Source organism: Dendrobium catenatum, unplaced genomic scaffold (genome assembly GCF_001605985.2).
Source record: "Dendrobium catenatum unplaced genomic scaffold, ASM160598v2 fragScaff_scaffold_974, whole genome shotgun sequence".
In the NCBI taxonomy this organism is placed as follows: domain Eukaryota; kingdom Viridiplantae; phylum Streptophyta; class Magnoliopsida; order Asparagales; family Orchidaceae; genus Dendrobium; species Dendrobium catenatum.
The window spans coordinates 1,634,968-1,651,755 of record NW_021319436.1 but is presented as its reverse complement, the minus strand read 5'-3'; the positions used below and the strand labels follow the sequence as shown (position 1 = coordinate 1,651,755).

At 34.3% G+C, this 16,788-nt stretch overlaps 1 protein-coding gene across 1 annotated transcript; it reads left to right on the top strand.

The window, feature by feature from the left end:
* The first annotated feature begins 3,519 nt into the window (after window positions 1–3,519).
* Window positions 3,520–11,406, top strand: LOC110101894. Its single transcript, XM_020829989.2, has 4 exons — window positions 3,520–4,227; window positions 5,526–5,762; window positions 5,857–6,074; window positions 10,903–11,406. The coding sequence occupies exons 1-4, from the start codon at window positions 3,979–3,981 to the stop codon at window positions 11,075–11,077; spliced, it is 879 nt and encodes a 292-aa protein (XP_020685648.1). The 5' UTR covers window positions 3,520–3,978; the 3' UTR covers window positions 11,078–11,406.
* Window positions 11,407–16,788: the final 5,382 nt, after the last annotated feature.

Below are 16,788 nucleotides of genomic sequence, written 5' to 3'. Positions count from 1 at the left end.
TGGACCAATGTAGAGTTGTCATACCCTTGTGAGTAGGGATGACTATTTTTTACACGACCCGAAAACCCGAGCTGAAAAATTTGGGTTCGGGTCCTATCTTTCGGCATGTTTATATTTCGGGTCGGGTTCGGGTCAATTTGGATCAAACTCAGGTTGTCGGATTGACCCGTTTAAGTTAAGTTCAGGTCGGACTTCTCGTGGAATCGAGCCATATTGCAGCTGCAATGTTGCATGTCGAATGCCTCGAACGTTGTTGCAACTCAGTCGATGCACGCTGAACCACGTTGCTGTCACTGAGCTGCACTCGGACGTCGGACCGTTGGTCACTCGAGCTCGACCAGACCAGTGTCTAGTCGCCACTCGCCAGTCTACCTCGACGGCTAGGCCACTAGGGATAGATGCACTCGCCGTTGGCCACTCGAGCTCGACCGACTCATGCTTGTTGACGGAATCACAAGCGGCAAGCTCGCACTCACGAGTCACGCGACAATGACTTGACCTCGACGACGGAGTTGGACGGACGACCGAACCTAATCATGTTCGCGGTAAGGGTTGGGTCAACCCGTAACCCGCGTGGTCCCAAACGAGAATGTTGGGCAAACTACTTTAAGTTAGTGGGTAAAAATCAACTGTAGAATGGGAGAAACATAGGTGATGTTCTTGTCAAGAGCAAGAATTGTGAAAACCACCTTGTTGAACTCATTGAGACTTAAGGCTTCATTTGGGATAGTTTTTTTACTGTTTCTCGAAAGCTGCTTTAAGAAACAATAAAAAAGTCGTCCCAAATAAAGCCTCACTCTTCTCTTATGAACTTCTCTTATGAAGCATGGAATAAAGCTCAGTTCTCACAAGTACTTATTCAGGGCTTAAGGAAGAAAGGTTTTTTAGATGCTTTTTTCAAAATATATTCATGAAGGTTTTGTTTGGGACGATTTTTCTACTGCTTTATGAAGCAATTTTTTAGCGTAAAAATTTTAATTTTTGAACTGAAAAGTTGCTTCAAGAAAAATTAAGCCGAAGTCTAAAAGGTAGTCAGTACGTCTAAAAGGATGCATTACTATTTTATGAGCAAGCTTTCAATAACTAAAGCAATACCTAACAATTGCCTTGGTTCTCAGCTGACCGAGGAATAACAATGACCTTTTCTTTTCATATGAATAATAAACTATATTATGATACCCATAATCTAATTTGAAAAATTATCGATTTAGATCTTATAATCATCTACAAGAGCCGCTAATAATAATCCATATAAAATAAGAATACAATGGAAGTAAACTTTTATCTTTCATTTCATCTTAATATGTATATTAATTTCAAAAGAATTGTTTATAGTAGTCATGAATAAATTTTTTAAATCATCTTATCTTAATACATTTTTATGACTATAAACTTGTAAGTAGAAATACATGAATCAAGAATGGATCTGATTAGCCTCATTTCATATGGTCTTTGCTCATAAAAAATCACAATGAACAAAAATTCGGTAGATTATCCAAACCTACCATTACCCCCAAAGCACATAAATCATGATAATAAGCATGTAATCGTTCAAATCAATAGCAAATCATAGTCATCATGGATTCATATGCATATGAACATATCAATATAAATAGTTGTAATAAACATGAATAGTATCAATCAGTATGAATCATAATAATGAAAGAGATCAATAATTATTGACTTAGTTCTATCACAACTTACTAGGAACAATGCTATAATGAAACTATTATAAAAATCATATAAGATAATATAATGCATGCCGGTATCATGAATGTCACATAAATATCATTTCTATGTCCTATCATATCATTTATGTATTATATGACTTATGCATGTTCATGCTATTTTTAATCATCCAATCATCATATCATATATCAGGTGTATCATGCACTTACACATTTGTAATAATGCAAGTCAAAACATCTAACTAATCTTATGATATTTTTCTATATCTTATCATAACATATTATGTATCAATGTGTTAGGTGGCTATATTGTAAGAACTGTCACTCATGGCCATTGTTGTATCTTATCCACTTATACATTATATATTATTTTTGTTTCTTATATTGGGATTACATAATAAACTATTATTTAAAAGAAAATTTATTGACCCACCCTCTTGCACAAAAAAATTATTTTGTGCGGATGCCAAACGTTGTCTGAATACCATTCAGAATGTGGCACGTCACCTATGCTCGGTACCACAGCTCGGTATTGCTCGGTACCAAGCTCGATACTGTTGATGTGGCTGCACCTGATTAGCCTCCGGACGTAAAACTGTGTCCGGAGTCCGCACAAAATAATTTATCCTCTTGTGCAAGATATGTTGCTCCAGCCAACATGGATTAGTCTATAACTAGCCAACATTTCTTGCAATTATACACACATGCATATGCCACATCGTAATAATATTATATGCATAATGTATTATATGGGTATCCAGTGCAATTAGCATGTTGAGCATTATTATATGTTATTAGTAGGCATATTTATCATTACGGTACTCATGTTAGTATGCATGCATGTCATATAAGTTATACCGTATGCATGTTATGCCAAATCTTTTGCTTTACTGTGCATGTTACGTTTGTCACCTCCAAACTAAATACAATTATTTTTACTTATTTTATACATGTTTTTATCTTGATTGTCTTAGTTAAAAGCTTGTAAATTCAAAAATAAACCGTGAAACTTTAATATAAATATATCAAAATGTTTAGAACGGTTATATCTATCATATATTAAAAGTTATGTGGTGAAAATTCATTACAACGAAAAATAATGCATTAGCTAGATTTGGGAGAGATAGAAAACTGAAATTCATAATCACTAGAAATAAAAGAAAGTTTTGAGTTACCTAGTACGATAAGAGAAACATTCACAATTGGGAAGATGAATGCAAATACTCCGAAGGCGAACTTCTCTCTCCTCCCTCCTCTTCCTCTCTCCCATCTCTCCTCTCTTCTCTCTTCTCTCCTTCTCCTAAGATGAAAAGAAGTTCTTACAATATAGATGCAAATACTCCTAAGATGCAATTGGGAAGTGTCTTCATGACGGTTGTAACCTTCTTTGATTGCTCTACATTTGATAAAACTTGTAAAGAAACAAAAAAAATCTTCTCCTAAGATGAAAAGAAGTTCTTTCAAATTTGAATAATAGATGAAAACTTAATTATTTTCGTCTTTAAATAGTGATGATAATAACAACACTATATGATGATGACAACACAATAATTTTTAAAATGATTATTTTTTAAAAAGTATAATAAAATTATTATTCTTGTCCTACATTAGATTTCAGGAGAGAAGTAATATGCATTTAATTTTCTATCTTTTTTTTTTTTTTTGGAAAATATTTTATATCCTTTCGCTTTGCCTTAAAACTTCATGCGCCGGGCCATTATATTTTTGTTTTTTGGGGTGATAGGCAAGAAGGAACTACTGCAGATTTTTTTAAAAAAATAATAATTTCGATCGAGCATGGCCGGCGACGAAGAAACCTGTATGGCTGTATTCGTCCTAAATCAATTTCCTCGTTGTATTTCTTGGCGTCATCTTCTTTCTCACAATCGCTTTTTTAATAAGATTATATATTTATTTATTAATTTTGTTTGGAACTCGCCATCGCCCGCTCGGTCCGCGTCCAGATCTGATAAATTCCCTGTTTCCGGAAGGTTTACAGCTGACTATGAGCAATGGCCGTGCTTTTCTAAAGAGGAGACCAGTTCCATTTTTACCGTTCATTGTATCCGTTGTCTCTCTATCTTGAGATCTAGGGTTTCATTTCCCTGGCGGCATCTTTACGGTTCCGCAACATTGGCGTGCAGCGAAGGAAAAAAAATGACGTTCAGTGGTTTCTCTTCTCCTTCAATCTTGCCGAGGACACATGGCTGATTACTTTCCCGAACAATTATCCTTTACATTGGCTATTTAAAGTTTTTATTTCTACGGGCGTTGAGCTTGTGCCGAGCAGATGACTCTTCCATCGGAAGCCATTGATGATATCTTTGTTGCCCATTCGAGGGGGGGAACGGGAGATGCCAATGGGGATTATGTGGGATTGGTTCAGTCAGATGATGTGGTAATAGGGGTGCAAGCTCAATTAACTTCAACAAAATGGGATTCTTTGTTATGGTGGACGAAGTTGGTTTTCTTGTGTATTTTTCTGGCAATAGTTACTGCTGCTATTGTTGTCTTTCTTGGACCGATCATTTTAAGAAAGGTCCGTGCCTTTTCTCTATATAGGATTTTTTTTTTTTATTTGTTTGGAACTTTAAAGTTTGCAGCGGCGACTGCAATAAAGAAAATTGCTTATTGCAGAATCATTTTTAAAATGATTTGTTTATGCATCAAGCTACATTGATTTTAACTGATAGAAGTGTTTTGTTAATTATGCTTCGTATTATCCTCATGAAACAACAGCCTTTTTTTACCAAAAAGGTGTTGGCTCCAACCAAAACAAGATAGTTGAAAGGGAAGAATATCATAGAACATGTGGGTTTGAAAAGATTATAATAGTAGGAACCCTGTTAATGGTACCTGATTTAGGTAAAAGAGCCAATATTGCGTTGACTAAAGTTAGGTCTCGATGGTTTTTACTTGAAAAAAATTGAAAAGGATTTGGATGGGCAAAGACAGGACATATAGCAAGAGGGAGGTGTTGCAGGTGTTGGCAGTGTAGTGTGAGATGGCAAGAAGAGGCCAAAATGAACTAATAAAAAATAAGGATGTTGCTAAGTATTTTGAAAACTTTGGAGCCTGAACGTTCCAACTAGTCTAGATTTGTGGTGTATCAAGGAAATCTACCTAGCACCGTTTAACATGATGCTATGGAAAACTTTATAAATTTGTAGGTTTGAATGGTTTTAAAGGGTTGTGGGAGGGGGAAAAGAGATGAAAATGATGGTTTGGGGATAGGAAAATGGTCATTCTCCATCCCCTAGCAAGCAACAAAAGAATGAAAGAGGATGATACAAGGGGAGGGGTGTGAGTTCGAAGACAAATAAAGGATTAGGAAGACAAGGAAAGGAGGAGTACAAGTACTCTAGTTGGTCTTATTATAAAACGGGCCAAGAAATCCTTCGTAGTTTTTGTCAACAAAAGGACGTGAAGATTGTGGTCGGTTTGGATGGTTTGAATATAGCGTGGAGGTGAAACTATGAGAGAGAAAATACGATGGAAGATTATAGAAGTAGGGATGCGCAAGATGAAAAGGGCGAATAATGGTGGTTTGGTTTAGAAAATAGTGATGGGAGGAAGAAATAAAATAGAAGAAATTGAAAGCTGAAAAGGGGGAGAAGCTAACTTTCATGGGAAGAATGAACTTTTCAGTGGCAGTTCTAACCATGGCCCTAATGCCTTTGAAACTTCTATTTTTGTTTGGATAAAATTTTCTCATATTAATTCATATAACCTACAATTTCTATGATAATTTATATTTTGTGGCATGATTATGCCGAAAGATTTGGCTTATTTTTATTTTGTCCTGTTTGAGCAATATTCTCATATGGGTCTTTGCAGGTGATTGTACCTATTCTAAACTGGGAATCAACAACATTTAGCATACCAATTCTTGGATTTTTACTTTTTACTTCAATTGCATTATTTCCCGTTATATTGCTACCTTCTTCACCTTCTATGTGGATGGCTGGAATGGCATTTGGCTATGGTTATGGCTTTCTACTGATAATGTTAGGTTCAAGTATTGGCATGTCAGTTCCGTATTTGATTGGTTCTTCATTTCGAAACAGAATACAGGTTAGTTTTTGCTTTCGAATTCCTTCCTTTATTTGTCTTTGAGGCACTTTTTTTTTTTGTTCTCGTATATTTATTATTATTTTCAAAAATATAGAAATGGCTGAAGAGATGGCCAAATGAATCAACAATTATCAGACTAGCTGGTGCAGGAGATTGGTTTCATCAATTTCGTGCAGTTACATTAATAAGGATCTCTCCATTTCCATATATTATTTTCAACTATGCATCTGTGGCAACAAATGTGAGCTATTGTCCCTACATATGTGGATCTTTGGTGGGTATAGTGCCAGAGATTTTCATAACAATTTACAGGTTAGAATAGTCTTCATAAAGTATTGATTTTTTTTATGTTGATTATTAGACCCTTAGAGCTGTTATCGCCATTTTTTGAGTTTTTATTGAGCTTGTCTGTTCATTGAACCAACCAATTTGAAATCTTTATATGTCCAATTGATTATTTTATATTCAGTTGTTCTATTCTTTCTTTTTTACTAAAACCAAAGCTTTCTCTTGATTTTTTTTTGGTAAGAATTTGAACCTTGATTAAAGACAACAATACTCAACCAAATGTTTGGTGGTTGCTCCAAATTTTATACTCAAGATCTTGCTTAGGTTGTTTAGATTATTTTGCTCTATCAATTAAAGATATGAAGATGGGCATGATTGTTGAAACCATTATTATTGTTTTCATGATAAATTGTTCAATCATGTGGTTGTCAAGTTGGATGAGATGCGCATCTTTTGAAAAGTGCTAGGGCTGATCTAATGGAAAATGCATTAGATATAAGGAAAGACTACACTTTAATAGCCTTCACCCTAACAAGGTTCTTGGAGTAACTCAAAAGAAGAGATGCTTATACTTTTTAGGGTTTTCATTTTTTTAAGGGAGTTATAATCCTAGACTTCGCATTCATTTATTCTCACTGACTTATGAAATCACCCCCCTCGAGTTTCATAAAATGAATGGAAAATTTTTCTTGATTATTTGGTCTTTGATATTTCTTGATGACTGCATGCTTATGTCCTATAAAATAATCTATACTGTTATAGCAAGTTATCTTGATTTGTCAAAACCTTGCTTTATTAGTAAAATCTCTTTGATTTTATTAACAGCATCAGTATTCAACTTAAAGGAAATCTATATATCCTCGATGATGGAGATGGCTAAGAAGGCTTATATTATAATTGACCTTGTTCTCGCAGTCTCCTCACAAGAATGAATCTACATATCTAAAGCTTGTCATCTAGCATTATACCTTTTGATCTTGCCTGGACGATTTGCCAATCTATTTAGCATTTGTTGACGCTTTCTAGATATATTGCATGGCTTTACAAAACCTTCTCCTTATCTTCAATGTACCGCCTCCTTGTAGCACTATTTATTTGCCTTTACTTTTTCCATATGATCCTTCACAACCACATTCAAAGAATTTTTTAATTTTGCTATATCTATACATGAAGGACGTGTAAAAACACCATACTAATCACTTTAATATATGTTAAATTTGAACGATCATACGATGGCTAAGAAGGCTTATATTACAATTGACTTTGCTCTCGCAACCTCCTCCTCACAAGAACGACTCTACAAATCTAAAGCTTGTCATCTAACATTTTATCTTTTGATTCTGCCTTGACGATTTGCCAATTTTTTTAGCATTTGTTGACGCTTACTAGATATATTGCATGGTTTTACAAAACCTTCAATGCATTTTGTCAACACTTTGTTGCCTCGATAAACACTCGTGAAGCTAACGGCAACAGTGCATCATAACAAAGCAATATTTGATTTTATTCACTTATAAGTAGATGAAAGGGTAAATATCTCTATTAGCTTCCACATTTTTTATTTGACCATAGGCCATCTTCAACAACCCAGCACGTGACACCCATATCTTAGGTGACCCATTAGTTGATCTTATTCTGGATCCAAACCATGCTAAATTAATAAATAGTAATAGGCTGATCTACAACACTGTCCTACTTGTTGATCCAAGTTGGACAAATAATATCTCATGTCCTCACCTTAAAAAAGTGTGAAACCAAGGTGCAAGTTTCATGCACTGTTTTGAATGGCAAAAAAATGGAGGAATCATCTTTTGGATTATTAATTCTCTCACTTTAATTTTTCTTTTTCTTTCTATTTCCTTGAAATTGGCTACTTTAGTTTCAATCTTTTTAATTATTTATATTATTTTTAACTTCTGATCAGTTAAATGGCATGGGGGAGAAGGAATCCAAAGCTTTGGGAACATGGCGAAGGGTTATGAAAGCACGTTGAGAGGGAGAGTAGGATATGTTAAGGTTCTTAAACCTTAATTATGGTTGGTTTTCAAATTAATCCCAAAAACTGTCTGCTCACAACCATGCTTAAGCATTTAATTCTTTCAATCAAACAAATATCTCTTCATCATTGAATCATAGGATACCAATAATAAATGCGAGAAACAAGAAAAGAGGGAAGCTTATTTTGAAAAACATTAATTTTTTTCTCCACAAAATCCCTCTTAAAAATGCATGTGGTCCCCTCCATGAAAATTTTAGAAACAAATTGATCACTAGAAAATTGAGTGATCCAATAAAATCTTTGATTTTAATTTGGAATCTTCAATTTTGGTTTGATTTAATGTTTCCAGAATGATTTTGACATTTAAAATTCCATTCAATTCTTGCATGGCCGATCCCATCCACATCATAGAATAAAAGAAAATATAATGGAATAAAATAATATATTGATTACCCCTTATTTGTGATATGGTGAACCCTATTTGTCCTGCATTAGCTCTTCACTTGATGAATTTTGTTTTGTAGAGTTAGAAATATTGTAATGAGGTGAGAGGGACAATACTCCATGTGTCTGTATAGGTGGAGGAGTATTATAACTTTAGGTGCATCATGTGGTAACATATTTGTAGTTTTTAAGATAACTGATAATGACAACAATTGTAAAGGTGACCCTATATCTCCTATAAGTAGGATTGTTTTCCAATCCCAATGTTTTGTAAGTTCTTTAGATGGTGATGTGTTAGTTGCATTGAAAATATGATAACATCTAATCTGCTTAAATGTAAACTTATAGGATAATCATTCAGTCTAAGGTTCCTATGTATCTTATAGTATTTTGAAGTTTTTTGTATTGAGAGTGAATGTGACAAAATATAAACACTATGAGTATACTAAGTTGATGGATAGTTATTATAACTGTTATATACTAATCATTATTTATGTTAAATGATTTTAGTACATGTAAGTAAAGAATTTGAAAAATCTGTGCTACTAATAATATAATAGAATGAAATGACTAATGCATTAGATTATCTTACTCGATCTAGAAAACTTTCAAACTTGGCCGATAGCAAAAAATGGACTGGAATTGTCAAAAACTCAACTTTCTCTCACTAGAAACGCTTTCTCTCAATCAAAACGTTTGGGGGTGATTTAATTTAAAAGAGAAGTAGATGGATTTTAATATTTTTATAAAAAATTGACTTAGCGTCGTAGCGCTCTACCCTGCAGCGCCAAACTCTGCAACGTCGTAGCGCCCGACCCCAGGGTTGCAACATTAGTTATATTTTTTCAAAATCATTAAAGAGCTCAATGCCGTAACACTGACAATCCAGTGATGTGGAGCTCCCAAGAGAAAATTTCCACATTTTACATGCATGCACACAAAACCCATAAGACCCGCTTCAGAACAGTTTCAGATAATCACATGCATATAGAACACTCACAGACTTACCCTTAGGGCATCTCCAACCGAACGCTAAACGACTGTATGGAGTCGTTCCCTCGCTCCAACCGAACTCCAAAATTTTCGCCATTTAATCGCAGGTGAACAGTGCGACGCCAATATTGGCGTCGCACTGTTCACTCACGCCATTTTTTCTCTCAACCCGAAAAACGCGCGAAAGGGAGAGCGATCGTTACCTTCTCAAAAACACCTAAAATGGCGTTCGATTGGAGCATCCCGCGCCATTTTGGAGTTTTTGCGTTACTTTGCCGTGAAAAATGAAGTTTTCGGTTGGAGATGCCCTTACCAGTCGAAGTCAGAACAGGCGCCACTGTGTCCTGCTTCACTAGGTATTACAGAGACGATTCTTTTTTTTTTTCCTGGTCTTAGACATGCACCATGTTCAATACATCAAATAGGATGTTGGATCCAAAGTAATATGTAAAGAATTTCAGGGCTTTACTAGAAAATGAATCGCGCCTGCTGTGCAAGATGAAGTGGGAAAAGCGAAGTCTCATAAAGTATCTTATAGAATCACTCTACAAAGAACTTAGTCAAACCCCTTTGAATAGAAAGTGAGTCAAACTGAGTTATAAAGAAACAATTAAGGGAAAAAAAAAAAAAGATTTTGTGTGAGGTTTTCATTTAATTGCATCAGATTTCATGTGTTTGCATCCATCCATTAACCCCTATTTAATTGCTGGAGGCCAAGGTTGATACTACAAAATTAACAATTTTTTACGATTAATATAAAAAATAAATAGGTTGAACTCATCATAACTTGTAGTTTCATGCATGAGTTATGCCTAAAGTTAACTCTAAGCAGTTGAATATTGAGCAAGTACCCTCAACAAGCTCTTCTGATGAGAACCTTTAGTCAGTCAACGGGTACTCGAGGTGAATTGACAAGTTCTTCGAGTGACTTCTCTTAATGGGTTCACAACTTCTTAGGTTCTTTAGTTGAATTCAGTCACTTAATATTGATGATTGAGCCCTAGATGATTGTTCTAAGATATGTGTTAGGAAATACTTGAGAAATCCAAATAATCCCTAACAAGAGAGAAGAAAACAGCAAACGAACATGATTCGGATGGGAAAATTCAGAAAAAAACAGCACCTTCTGATTAACGGAAATCAAATAAACGATGAAACGAACCAGATACAATAGATCTTCAATTCGAGAGGAGGGTATTCTCTCCCGATCCCTAGAAATCTAGGCCCAATACTCCAAGACAAGAATCCTCAAAAACAGCCACCAAACATGCATAACTCAACAATTCTTGCTATTTAATCCTTCTTTGACTATTCTAGTTTTTGTTGAGCGTATGTAGTAGATAAATATTGCCTCCAAAGAACTGAAGAAGATGGCTAATCCTTGTACTCATTGTGTGTTTCTGTATGAATATGCAGCGGAAGGTTGCTGCGGCGCTTTGCAGATGCTACTGACGGTGGAAGTTTTCTGTCCTTGCAGCAGCTGATCTACGATTTGCTTGGCTTCTTTACTGCTTTATCTGCCACCATTGCCATCACCATTTATTCCAAAAGGACTCTCCATTCTCTCCAGGTTGCGGAGGAACTCCACTAGTTCTCCTTTTAACAGCACGAAAAACATAACAGTACACTCTTCATCTGATTCAAGATTAAGGCTTCGTTTGGGATGACTTTCTTACTGTTTTATAAATCAATTTTTTATTATAAAAATTTAGTTTAAGAAGCAGTAAGAAAACTATCTCAAATGAAACCTAAGTAATGCACATAGAACTATTCACCACTTCTGTATTATTGAATATTTTCTAAGAATATTTTTTTGCTTCAAATGTATCCCAAAGCTTAGTTTTTGTTTTGTTTCTTCCATACAAACAAAAAAATAAGTTGGTAACTTAAGTGCAATGAAGGTTTGGTGAATAATTCTGTCTGTCTCCTTTTCTTTTTATTGAATTTGGCGTTTTCTTGTTCAGGTATCATTAGATGGAGACAAAATGTGTTTACAACTTTGTATTTGTGATTTTCATTTTGGCTTTATAACCATGCTGGTGCTGAAAGTATGTATGTTTTTTTGGAGCTTTCTTCCCTGTCGAAGCAGATTAGGCGTTATCTATAACATATCTATCACATGGAATGGTTCCAAAAGCAAGGCATTACAGCAACAATACACAGGGGCTGGTATCAAGTATTTTCATGGTTCTTTTGGAAACATGTGCGCTCATAAAACCTCATTTCCACTCTAAAATATCATAAAACTTCAAAATGCGATAGGTCATCTCCAATGGAATTTCATTTTTCTTTTTTTGTGCGCTTCTTTTGCGATTGTATTCATTTCTCTCATGTTTCGTGCGCTTCCTGCGAAGTTAAGTAGAGTGCGAAGACAATCACTTTTTTTGGCGTAGGTGAACAGTCTGACGCCAATATTGACGTTGCACTGTTTACCTATCAATTTTTTGCTTGAGATTTAGAGTTTGAATGCAGTGATTCACGGTTCACATAATATGATATATAGTTCGGTTGGAGATGATATAAAATAAGATAAACCGGCACTAAACTATTTGCATGTGCATTGTCTGGTAAGTGTCATTGATTAATTAAATGTCAGCATGTTTATGTTGGGAAGCCTACCCTTACCCCATTTTTTTCACTTTTATTTTAATAGATTTATTCTCTCTCGTACTTTATAATTTTGAGCTTAATTCCTTTATTAGAGATAAAGTTACCTCTTATGTCTTAGGGCATCTCCAACTGAAAATCTCATTTTTCACTCCAAAATATAGGGAAACCAAAAAATGCCGTGATTTATCTCCAATCGAACACCATTTTGCCTTGTAACCGTCATTCCTTAAGTTTGGTAGAAAGAAAAAATGGCGCAGATGAACAGTGCAACGTCAATATTGGCGTCGCACTGTTCATACGCCATCAAATGACGTAAAAAATGACGGTTAGTTGGAGCAAAGTAAGAACGGCCGTTCCATTGGAGTTGCCCTTAGGATCCGGATCCCTAAGACAGTTCTTATTCTCTTTAGTAAGATGAAGTTAATTACAAAGAAGCATTCAAGAGGGGTAAATGATGGAGGAAAGAAAAGAAGGAGACACTCAGACACAGTCCATGAAGCTCTGTCCCGTATGTCCAATATATTCATGTAAAAGTGAGCTTCTCTTACTTATGTATCTCTGTTTATATTTGTTTTAGTTGTGATAAAAGGACAAAATAGATGGAAAATTTTCAAATCGGATCCTCATATAAAAATTAATTTAGATTATATGATATCAAATTTTAAATCAACCAGAATCATGATCTTTTTAACAATTAGTAAATATTTAACTTTTTAAAATATTTCTTCATTTTATTAAAAAAAATACATCATTATATAAATTGCTCAAATTTAAGTGGTTGATTTTTATTTTGCTCATAGCTAATTCTTCTCTTTAAAATTTCTTTTCACCAAAAATCAACTTTTTTATTTCAATAGAATCATATGGATTCTCATTTTTATTAGACAAATTCTTAAATAGTCCCTAGAATATTCATGCATGGCAATTTAATCTCAGATTATCACGCTGACCTAATTTAATCATTTGATTATACAAAATTGATTCAAAATAGTCCCTTATATTGTTATTGTAATATGAAGTTGGTCAAAATTTATTTCTGCATAAAATTGATTCTAATATTGTCTAAGATAAGTTATTTTTGATCAATTTTGTTGTAATATCAGTTCTGCTCCAGGTTCGTCCGTGCCGTGAGCACAAATGGGAGGCATAAGCGGAAGTTCTGGTGCTGTATGCACAAAAAGGGAGCTATAAGGGGAAGAGGGGTGCTATATGCACAAGGGAGATATAAGGGGAAGTTATGATATCTGGAAGGAAGATTTGTTCTGAACTAAATATTATCTGATTTTTTGTACTCTTGATGTGATTGATCTGATTTTCTGATTTCTGTAAGTGCTATCAGCTATGATGTGATATTATAATGATTTCTGTTTTATTTCTGATTCTGATATGATTTCTGATACTATTCTGACACGATTCTGTTCTGTTCCGATAGGATTTGAATTCTGAATTCTGTACGATTCTGATTCTATTGATTTGATATGTCTGATCTGTTCTGTTTCTGATTTGATATGACTTCTGTTTCCGTACAGTTCTGTTTGTTTTGATATTTGTTTAGTTCAGTTCTGATCTGTCCGATTTGATATCTGTCCGATTCTGTTCTGATTTCTGTACGGATTTGTCTGATATGTTGGTTTTGGATTCTGAGAGTTTTGATTGGAGGTTTGTTGCTTTGCTGAGCTGTTGAGCTCACCCTTGCTTTCTGGTGGTTTTTAGGTTCTGGGAAAGGGAAAGAGGTCTTGGACTAGAGTTCAGAGTCTGATCTGTGACAGGTACTTTTGTACTTTTTGATTTTTGTACAGTCATGACTCTTTCTGCTTATTTTTTTCTGTCAGCCATGTACTGTATTGTAGATGATTGTTTTGAGGAAAAGAAAGAAAAATATAGACGATTTGTTCCGCTGCATTTGATATTTTTAATAGATCTGGTCTATTTTGTATAATATTTGGAAGATTCAGTTGAGTAAGCAAATTCCAAAGCCAGATCCTGGTTAGTTTGTTAAGCTGGTCGGGATCCGGCTCGGGTGGGATCCGTCCCCGTCGGGTCGGGTCGTGACATTTGTATAGTCAATTGAATAAATTTGAGCAATATTATATTATAGAAAAAAATTTAATTATATACAAAAGTTGGATGATTATTTTGAAATATAATCTATTTTTATTGATTATTTAGTTTAAAATATTAATTAAATAAATACTATTTTCACTTTAATTATTTTTAAGAATAAAAATAAAAAATCTCGCCATTATTATTTATTACCACAAAACTGATCGGGATCATTGCTATTTGCTACTATCAAATCATGAGCTGGGAGGTTGCCTGCCTCCGCTTAGATCAAGGTTTGTCGTTTTATCTTCCGACACAAGCATTCCCTTCTCTTCCTTTCTACTGCACCATGAGCCTCACAAGGTTTTTTCTGCGCAAATGGAAGAATGATCTACTCGAGTTTGCTTTTCGTTGCGTCAGGAATTGCTTTGTGTCTGTTAAATTATGGAGGAGAATAATTTCTGAATGAGATTGGTTCTTTGCGCTTGTACTTCATGTTGGAGGGCTTATTTGAACGCATGTAAGAGTAGGTGGGAGGTGATAATTGAGGGAAGTGGACTATGGACTCATAATTATAATATTTAAAGGCAATCTTGGGAAGTTATAAGGGATTGTCGGATGGTAGAGGTGTCAAAATTTGACATGATCTAAAAATTGCGAGTTCTGATTAATCCATTTGGAAAGTTGGTCGAGTTCAAATTTTAAATCCTGAACTGATTGCAAATTCAGATCGGGTTTGGATAAACCCGAAAACCAGAAATCAATATGGAGCTGACATGTTCATCACGAAGTTGAACGATCATCCTCACGATCATGATCCATTTGTCGTCCCTCGTCCGTTAGATGTAGCTGTAGATGGGGAGTGATACGGTGTATTTAAAAATTGCTTGATTTTGATCATTTTGATATTACAAAAAAAAAAAAAAAACAACTAAAGATAAATTTCAAACATTTCAAATATTGTTTTGCAATTATTTTTCATCCAACTTAATACTTAAGTTTTCAAAATCTCTATATTCCTTTTAGTTTTCACTAAAAATACTTCAAATCAAACATGCCCTAAGATATTTTATTTATTCATACATGCTTATACATAAAATTAACGTATTATGTTGCATAATATACTAGAATATACATTAAAATGAACACAAAGTATCAATAATTAATTATATAATTTATTATCATATATCATAAATAATATATAATGCAATGAAAATAACAACATCAAGCCTTGATCCCACTATGTGGCGTTGGCTACATGAATCATTTTTCACCATTGTATCATGTTAAGGATCATTCTCTCATTTAAATCTTATAAAGAATGGTCATTTCTAATATTTTCTAAGCAATTCTTTTTATGTCTAAGTCAACCTTTTTTAACATTAGTCAAAATCTAATATATCTACTTTCCTAATTGGGTCATCATAAGACTATCGTTTTATGTGGCCAAACCATCTAAGTCAACTCTCTCTGATCTTATCTTCCACTGGAGCTACTCCAACATTTTCATGTATATGCTCATTTCGTATCTTGTCTCTAAGCAAATGCCACTCATCCACCTTAGCAGCCTTATCTCTGCAACACTTACCTTTATATTATGCTTATATTTTAATGGCCAACAATCTGCATCATAAAACATTGCATGTTTCGCCACCATTTTATAGAATTTTTTCTTAAGTTTGATAGGGATTTTTCTATCACACGACAATCACTTTGCATTCCTCCCCTTCAACCATCCAAACTTGAATTCTACAAATAATATCATCATTTATTTCACCCTCACTCTAAACAATAGACTCAAGATACCTAAAATGAGTACTCTTACTAATAACTTGATCATCAAAAGTCACAATCCCCCACTAGATATATTACTACTAAAATTACACTTCATATGCTCAGCTTTAGAGCTAATCAAACAAAATCATTTAGACTCTAAAGTTGATCTCCATAATTCAAAAGCCTTTGGAGAACCCTGAAAGTGCGGAAGGACAAAATGTCATTTTTTTAAGAATTATACAAGCATAAAAAACATATATTTTTGTTTGAAATGTGTATTTGAGAATACTTATCCCGATAACAGAACAATTTTTTTTTATTAATTATAATTATTTTGAAGTATATAAAGTTGATTTCTCATTATTCTATTAACATAATATATACAAATGTGATATATGAGACCCTAATATTAAATAAAGTTTAATACCATTTTAATGAAAGAAACATCAATGAATTGATTGCAATAGCTTCTTTGAAGTTGGAAGGTAATTTTTCATGGTAAAAAGCTACACTATATAACATTTAAGGTTTTTAAAGAGATGGAATAATACTGTTCTTTTAAAATAAAAAATGAATAATATTATTTTAAATTAAATAAAATTATTCATGAGAGTAACTAATAAAATATTATTTATTTTTATATGGGTTTATTAGTTGACAAATTATTACGTGCGGTGTCCTGATCGTTTGGAGGTGAATCCGGACGTGCCACGTCACCAGGATGCACCAAGGTCGGGGCGACGTGGCGCATCCACCAGATGCACCGGGATGGGAGTGAAGTGACCTGTTCAGATTCACCTCAGAACGATTCCGAACCCGCACAGAATAATTTGACTTAATGGTTTGGGATGGCTTAATGGCTCAACTGTTTAT